The sequence below is a fragment of the Pieris rapae genome, chromosome 8, assembly GCF_905147795.1.
Source record: "Pieris rapae chromosome 8, ilPieRapa1.1, whole genome shotgun sequence".
In the NCBI taxonomy this organism is placed as follows: Eukaryota; Metazoa; Arthropoda; class Insecta; order Lepidoptera; family Pieridae; genus Pieris; species Pieris rapae.
The window spans coordinates 9,776,288-9,785,413 of record NC_059516.1 but is presented as its reverse complement, the minus strand read 5'-3'; the positions used below and the strand labels follow the sequence as shown (position 1 = coordinate 9,785,413).

General features: G+C 32.0%; 1 protein-coding gene across 2 annotated transcripts; it reads right to left on the bottom strand.

The window, feature by feature from the left end:
* Positions 1-206: 206 nt before the first annotated feature.
* Positions 207-9,035, bottom strand: LOC110999499 (F-box only protein 9). Of its 2 annotated transcripts, none has more exons than XM_045629205.1 (11): positions 8,852-9,035; positions 8,650-8,778; positions 7,869-8,006; positions 7,269-7,419; positions 6,352-6,482; positions 5,299-5,462; positions 4,532-4,726; positions 3,412-3,547; positions 2,629-2,742; positions 1,306-1,497; positions 207-357 (listed from the first exon to the last, which is right to left on the bottom strand). In XM_045629205.1, the coding sequence occupies exons 1-10, from the start codon at positions 8,852-8,854 to the stop codon at positions 1,312-1,314; spliced, it is 1,347 nt and encodes a 448-aa protein (XP_045485161.1). In that variant the 5' UTR covers positions 8,855-9,035; the 3' UTR covers positions 207-357; positions 1,306-1,311. The 2 variants fall into 2 exon arrangements, with proteins under 2 accessions (XP_045485161.1, XP_022124253.2); XM_022268561.2 differs by having other exon boundaries at positions 6,352-6,488; positions 8,852-9,032.
* Between the last annotated feature and the right edge of the window lie 91 nt (positions 9,036-9,126).

Genomic DNA, 9,126 nt, shown 5'->3' with positions numbered 1-9,126 from the left:
AACACGACTTTAATCAAATTATTTGGTTTAATTTCATAACAATTGCAGATGCAAAGGTACACAAAAGTAATTATGGGCTTGACAAATCATTAAAAAAAATTACACTACAGAAATAAAATATCACGTTATATCGGAGGCGGTAACCGCGTTATACGGGTATCGCGTTATAAGGATTACTGTAATTGATAGTAAAAAAAACAACATCATTGTGCAACAATATCTTTATTAGCTTTTCCCAATCTATTTACACATCACAAAAATATAGAGTTTAACTTTGTTTTTTAAACAATATTTGAAATACACTTATAAATAAAATTACAACCACGTAGAACTGCGCAAGAGTGTTGTAAGCGATATCTGAAACAAATGAAATAAATTTAATAATTTAATTACATATTTTATTGAAGTTAAACTTCTTTAGGCGCGCTATGAAAAATTTATGAGAGTGAAATTTTACGATGCGGGCGCACCGTGACACAAAATTAACAGAATGAAGTTAGTGGCGCATGTTGGCACGCACACCGCCTCTGTTCACTGTGTATTTATATTTATAATATTTATCCATATGCTTTGAGTTTCTACATTTAAAACACGTTTTCATTTTGTTTTCATTACACAAGTGCGAATTTTATATGTGCGTCTGAATTATAATCAGAAGTGATTTAAATTGAATATTTAAATCACTACTTAATATTAGAAAATATTTGTGAAAAAACTGTACTCATCAACCTTCCTAAGTGCTTCAATACAATGAACGTTAACTATCCGTATGTATTATTTAGTAATATAAATGACAAAATTATTATTTAATATCATTCATACTAAATATTATAAAATTATTAACGTTAAATATTTATTATTATTTAATATAAAAAAAAGAAATAAATTTAATAAAACATTAATTGAAAAATGTGTGAAAAGTAATATCGAACATCTTTAAATATTAACTTTTTATATTTATTATTAAATTGAATGAATAATATAATATAATAATTATGATTTTTCATACGCCAAAGAAGTATAACTTCTAACGCGTGTACACAAGTACACGCACTCTTTTTTTTTATTAATTGACACTCAAACTTTAAAACCAAAATTATTTGTGAAACAATTGAAGAACACTAATATCATTAACAGGTTTTTTTACATATATTGTATTTGAGATGTGTCTGTCAGGTAGGAATCATTGAAATAAATAATGCTTTGTAAATACGGGCTCAACACACACAAGAGTTGTAACATCACAAATAAAAATTAAGATGAAGATTTCTATAAAATCGAAAACGTATTCATTTTTAGACTTACTTAAGCTCAAGAATAGGAAGTGAGTGGCTCGTTTGACTCAGCCGTGTAATTCCGGACGGGGCTGAACACAAAGGAAGGGAATTTTCTGACGCCGAGCTCAAAGTGAGACCATTGGCCGCGAGTGGAGACTGCGTAGTGCTTCCAGACTAGAGACCAATTGCGACGGTACCGAACGTTGCAAAGCTCCAACTCCTGCAAATATAGAGACGGTAAAAAAAGGTTTTATATAATAATGTAAAACCTTTTTAAATAAATTTATTATTATGTGAGAGAGAAAAAATGTTATGAAATTAACGAATAAGATTGTTATTGAAAAGCTGGAAACCCTCTTTTTGACTTAAAATGGTTCCCAATTCTTTCGAAATATATACTTTTAGAGGAAAACGCTAACACGTTCAGAGTCTGAAGCCTCAAAAAACCTTTCAACGGCTCGCCTATATCTAGACGAGATTGGCGGCTTTGTGTTAAGTACAAACTAATTTAAAGTAATAATAGTAGGTGTTCGGAGCTTATTTTTTATTTCCCCAAAAATCAGCTATATCTATTTAACAGGCATTTAATTTAATTTATGTTTTAGATATATAATAAAAATTTCCCAATCTCTCTACATATGTCGCAGCCAACTATCAGCTGTTTGATCAACTGGCTAATCTTTCAGGCTAATTAAGCTAGTTGGAACTTAGCGTTTTTACTATAGTACGGACGCGGAGCACGAAGAATTTCGTATAATGACCCGTCATCTTATGTCTTTGTCGCTCGCGCATAAACATATTGCCGTTGCGCTCACACAGATGCAGTGACCGCCGTATTCAGAGATTGTAAACCTTTTAGTCATAACCATAAAGACATGCGGTGGTGCACATGTACTTTGGTTTGTTTTGTTATAAGTAGTATATATGTTATAGTATAGTATATAAGTAGTAACGTATCTGGCGAAACATCTGATAGTTCATCAGAAATAGATGCCTCTGACTAAAATTAAATGCTTTTTTTAAGAGTATTTCTGTTTTTTTTACCAAATCTTATTCGCAATCATAACTTTTCCTTTTTATAAATCCATCAAGTCAAGCGTTTTTAATATTCGTACTTATAAAAAAAATGTTTTTAACATTTTTTTTATAAGTTTGTCATTGTACGAAATTCTTCGTGCTCCGCGTCCGTACTATACATATTTTAGCTTATATATATTACAGTTACTATATCACACTATAATACGGCAAAAGGAAAGAGACTCCCAATCGGGGACTTCCCCGATATTGCTTCTGATTTCCCAGGCCCATGTAATGTTGGAGTGTTTTTAGGATTCGTGGACCAAATACATACGATATGGTACATCTGTTCCTGTTCGTGAGTCTCTTTGCGTCGGGCACGAAATCGCCTGTTGGAAGTTTGTGGAGCTTTCTTCTCTGCATTGGACTTCTTAATTACTATAATAACCTAAAGAGTTTTAAATAAGTTAGATAAAATATCACCTAACTATACTCTGGTTTTTTATTCCGTACAATTACGACATTTTATAAGTGTTGCACTAAAAATTCTCCATCGAGAAAGGAAAAAAATACCCTTTTGAGGGCAATAAAAATGAAATGCTACGTATTTTTTGTTTTACCTACAAATAGGTTAATATTTATTTAATCAAATGACCTAATTAATATAATACAATTGTGCCCGGCCAAAAAGGTTTGCCATCTCTGACATGTCAAAAAATGATAGCTGTCAGAATTCTACGGAATTAAAAATCACAGTATTATTATAAAAAAAATCAGTGGCGCTACAACTTTTATAGGTCTGCGACTCATTTGTCAATCTAATAGGCAAATAGGTTATCGGCCTTCCATGCCTAACAAGCGCCGTCGGCTTTTTGGCTATAAGGCACGCCGGTTTCCTCACCTTTTCCTTCGCCGTTCGAGCGCATGTTAAATGCACACATATAAAGTTGCATAGCCGAGAATCGAACCTACGACGTCAGGGATAAGAGCTTTAGAATATCTTTTAAAAATAATTTAGATTTTGAACTTGAAGTAAATTCTTAAATCTCAACCTTATTAAAATCATAAACAAATCAGACAAAAAACTTCATCAAAGCGACAAGAATTTTGGGTATACCTTATTCTCAAAGAGACGATAATGTCCCGACATGATGCCCTGGCTATGCTTGGCATTGCGATACTTGAGGTGGGACAAGCAGTTGATTGGCTCATCTGGGGTGGTCCACATTAACACTAAACCCTCGGGGAAGAATCTGCAATAGTGTTTACGAAAATTCTTACTTAATGAGAATATTTTAATAAGAAGCTTCAGGAAGCCGGTGCTTCACAAACCAATATTTCCATACACGAAAAGAGTCATAGTTTAAGAATTGAATGATTTATATGATATAACTCAGACATTTTTCACTTTAGACTTTCCTAAGACTTCACTCAAACTTTCTTTCTCGCGTTTAACTTTTGTTTAATAATTATTATTTCTTGTATTGTTAGTTTCGCACTGATTTATTTGCTCACAATTTTATGATTTTTATGAAGAATTATATTTATATAATATAGAACAGTAGCCATCATACCCAAGGTTTGAAATGAGGAGAATTTTCCAAACTCTATCTGCAAAAACCAACCTGTATTCAGTTTTTTTTCTAATTCTTTGCGATTTCAACAGATTAAACAGTATTTATGCGTAGCTTGATATATTCGGTAGTGGGCTGATCCATTTTAAAGCAAGTAGTAAAGGGTAGTTAGTGCAATTCACGAAGACGCGCCCCACCTATTTTTTGGGTTGGTTGAGAGGATCCCGGGGTGCGGAGAGTTTTCTCAAAGCGTCAATTACGATGTATAATGTGGTAATTCAATAAATAAATAAATACCATTTAAAGAAAAACACTTTTTAACGGATTATAGTTATGTATTATTGTATTTAAACTTATAATTATTTGTACATAATTTTAAATTTAAACCGACGGGGAAATAAATACAGATAACACAACATTTTCTGCAGCTGTAATACTTTTTGACATTTAACACCTTTGTCTTCAGTCACCGTGACCACGCACGCTGTAAAGCACGCGAAACGTCGGTTTAAATTTAAAATTATATACAAATAATTATAAGTTTAAATAAAATAATACATAACTATAATCCGTTAAAAAGTGTTTTTCTTTAAATGTGTAAAAGTTATGTTAATAAAAGACAATACTAAATACAATTTAGTTGAAGGATAGAAACACTCGCACCTGAGGTATCGAAAATAGTTAATGAAATACCAAGGCCGGTAGAACTGGTCCTGGAAGCTGTTCTCTCCGGGACGGAGGTACGTGGTCTTGCTGATGTAGCAGCCGTTCAGGTTAAGTCTGGGCCGCTCTATGTACATCTGTCGCCAAGAAGTAAATTTGTGCAGGCGAGGCGTACCACACTCTGCACCCCATGTTCTGAAAAATATGATAATAGAACAAAATGCAAAATGAAATCAAAAGTTGACTGTAAAATTAGGGTTACGAGAAATTTACTGCCAAGAAGAACGGAAAAGAAGAAATAGCAAGAACCATTTTGGCACTCTACTACATCGGCAAAAGCGAACAAGTTCAATTATGGAAATAAACCTGTCAATAGCGTTCATGGTTATCAGGATTTAATATATATAAATTACGCGTTTGACCGCTATGGATGCCTTAACTACTTAAACGATTTCAATCAAATTTGCAACCGCGCCGCGAGCAGTTTGATCTAACATAAAATAGGATAGCTTACATCTCAACTTATAACCGCAATATTATTTTATTGCTAATTATTTCTTTATGATAATATATATACACATCGGTTTCCTAATACATACCTCCAACGACCATAGTCGGGGATAATAATAATAAAATAATAGCCAAAGACTTTCTTATATATATAATACTATATTCAGTAAGACTTAAATTACTTATTAGTCATAGGCTAGATCGTAATGTTCCATATCTCAGTGAAGGAGACAATGTTTAAAAGAAAATATAGTTACCTAATGCACATAGACCTCCACAATTCATCGGCCCTTGCAGCGACGTAGAATCCACGGCAGACAGCTGATACGCGTTCCAAAGATACGGAATCGAGATCCGAACTAACTACCCAACGTAGGATCAGCTGCAGCACCTCATATGGAAGCCATGACATGTGACCACCCTAGAAAGTTGTAAAAAATGATCTCGTCATCTGTAACTTTTCGTTTATTTGATTATTTTAACCTGAAGACTTGTGGAAGGCTAGTAATGAGATTCAGATACGAGAATACTACATATAAGCTATTCAAAAACGCACTTTCTTCGCCCAATGATTTTTCTGCTTCAGGTTTCATATATAACACCGAACAAAAATTTCAATAAGGATTCAAAACTTTATGCAAAACAATCTTAAACAACATCTCACACTCGAAAGCTCGGGCTGTTTTAGCTTTTCCCGCGACTAGCAGGGGAGTGTCCGATAGATCTCGGCTTTGGTCACCGATGGGTAGTCAAGTATCTGAAGGGTAGGACGGAAGCTCACCCAGCCACTATGAAGGCGGTTATCCTAATGTAACTTTGCCTCCAGTACCTAAATTTTAACGTTCATAAGTCTAAATTGTGTTACCTAAATAAATAAATGATTTTTAAAAATTCGGCCGAAAATGCCCTCAAACGTCATCGTAATTTTTCGTAAGCACAGATTGTCAACTTTTACTTTTTACTGGGATATCAGGAGTTGTTTCGGGATGGTTGTACGATGTAGTTTTTAATCGCACTGTTTTTATAACTGTACTTCTTTACTTTGCACTTTTCTTATAAGTTTATTGGTGAACTACAAACAACTACAAAGTTGAATGATTTGTATTTAGTCACTTTTCACAATTTAATTACAGAGTTCAGTTATGTACGTGTTTACATTTACGACACCGGAACCGGAAACGAAAGAAGATAAAATAAGAAACAATAATTAATCTCTAGACTACATAGAATATTACTTCTTCTTTTGCGGCCCTTTACCTATATTCTATATTATGTAAAATTATTTTATAATACTTAAAATGACTACTTACTTTAGTTGGGTAGTTTGTCTGTAAGAGATAACCCTTCCTTTTAATCCGCGAAACAAATTCTTCCCCCTCAACTGCATCGTCATCATCACTGTCGTCTGCTACCGTGTTATTTGTGACCTCTTCCTCTTCCTCTACCACTACAAGCATTTATTTTTATAAAAAATTATTTCTAACATCACAAACTAGGGCTGAACTATATAAAAAAATATACATTTTTGTATTTTAATTTTATGTAACATTTCTGTTTAATTGTCATATATTTTAGAAAATATAGTTTATATCATATAGTATAGTTATAGCATTATGTACGATGTGGTACACTTTAATAAATAAATAAGAGTAGCAGAGAACTTGCTATTTGGGTAAATGCATATAAAGACCTTCCTTTGTTTTAATATTATTACAAAATGTATAAATATAACAAGTGACCAAACATGCAATTAATTTTCATAGTTAAGATTTAAATGAAACAAGTTGTTTAAAATGTGGTAAACAATACATCGGCTAGTAATCTTCACAGAGTAGAGGGCAAAAACAAATTTGACATCTAATACAAGTCAAGTCAATGAAGGAACTTTATTTTAACTTTAGCGCGAAATTTTAAATATTACAACAAATTTCTATTCTCATGTGACAAAGATATAAGCAGGTAGGTGTGTAGATGTTATAACTTGACTACTTGTAGAAACAGTTAACTTAAACCTGTTGCTGAAATAGGTATTTTAAGTTTGCTATTTTAGTTGAAAAGAATCAAACAAGAAATTTAAATGACATGCCAAAAGTAGCTTCTATCCCAGACTAGCAAACAAATTAAATTGAAGATCAAGTGAACACACATATAAGAAAATTAATAATCGAAAGGTTCCAATCTAAGAAATATAATTATTTATATATATATACAAACTGTTTTAATTTACCTGCACGAGCAACAATCTTCTGTTCTCTACCAGCATATAGTTTTGCTTCAACATCGGGACAAATTTGTAATGCTTTCTTGTAATGTTTAATTGCCTCATAAAGCTTCCCACCATTCTCCATTTCAATACCCAGAAGGTACAAGCTTTTAGCCTTAAAAAGATAACATACGCACATACATTCTAAAGTATCATCTGACCTTAACCAATACATATAGCAATATAGCAAGGAAATGCTGTCAACCTTTAAGGTATAATGCCACAAGGATCAAACTTTTTAAATTTGATTAAATATATTAAATATTTATAATGTAATAATAATTTGTAATTATTTTTATAATGACTATGTAGGTTAAGAAAATTCTAAATACTATATATATTTAATTGTTGTTTAGTTAAATTAATAAATTATATTGTTTGTTAATTGACAATGTTATTGTATTTTGATATACTTGTATTAAAAAAAGGTTTTAATGCTTAATTTTAAAGTTCCATTATCCATACTATGTACCCCTTTAGTAAGATAATGGAACTTTACTATGAAAATTATTAAAGGTTCAGGTTTACTAAAGACTATCATAATCAAAGTAGAACAATCTTAACCTGGTCTTCTTTAGACTGCAGACTGCTGTCTTTTGAGTCTGGCACTGGTTTTGTCACATCTTTATGATGTGATGGGCTGGCCTCCAACTCACGCTGCCATTGTTGTCGGAATTGTGACAACTCATCTTCATAATCCTTCTAGACACAAAAATTAGAGTATTTGAGACTTAATTGGCATAGGAGGCTCTTTGTCTTTTTTCACTTTTGATATTGATATTTGCAAACCAGTAATAATATAACTATGTATTACATACTATTGCAGACCTGCCTCTACTTTGATTCTTATATATTTTATTATTTTTTGTGAGGGTGGTCCGTATTGTAGGACTATGTGAAGTCAAGTGGTAACAGGTCACCAACCTATATAGTAAACTATCATAACAAACAAAATGAAACTAAAAAACATCAGTGGTTGTGGGTGCGTAAAATAATTTAATATAGTGTTCCTAAAATGGCTATGAATTAAAATTTTCTTCTTATTTATATCAAGGTTGTTTAGCAACTTAGAAACAGTTATTTATAATTATTCTTATTCTCATTGTATATATGTAATATGTAATCTAAAGGACAAATTATGTTTGTTTCAAAAAGATTTTCTTTACAAAATATATAAATGTCAGTTATGAGATATAGATTCATTATATTTTTCTCTTATACAAGTAAACAGAATGTTACAAGTATAACTAACATTTTATTTTATTGCTATTCCAATTGCTAGCCACTAGTCAACCCTATCACTTAGCAGTCTATTTTACAATTAATTTATATTTATATAGATTACCTGATTTTTATCAACACTCAAAGAGTTTAAATTTTCAGTCAGTTCAAGGACTTCTGGGTGAGAAGAAGAGTCATCCTTTTCCTCTCCCTCACAGTCACCTGTTCCGGTACCAGATCCAGAACCTGTTGCCTAGAACAATGTAGCTAATAATAATAAAAAAATTGAAAAAGAATCAATCATTTTGACTTATAGAGAGCCTCACCATGTCTGCTTAAAAAGTATTGGCAATCACTTAAGCACGATGGTGAGGTTTAATAAGGGTTTTGCGCTTGAATTTACTTGGTAATGATTTTTATCTGTATTTCGTTATCAAACGTTTTTCTTTATAAACCTTTAAAGCAGAAGCAAAATATTGTTGTAAAACGTAAACTTTACTATTATTATCTTCTACAAAACTATCAGCCAGCTGGCAGCTGTCTTTTATTTACATGTTTGTCAATGTCTAACGTCATTTATTTGGTTAAGTTCATAATTGCT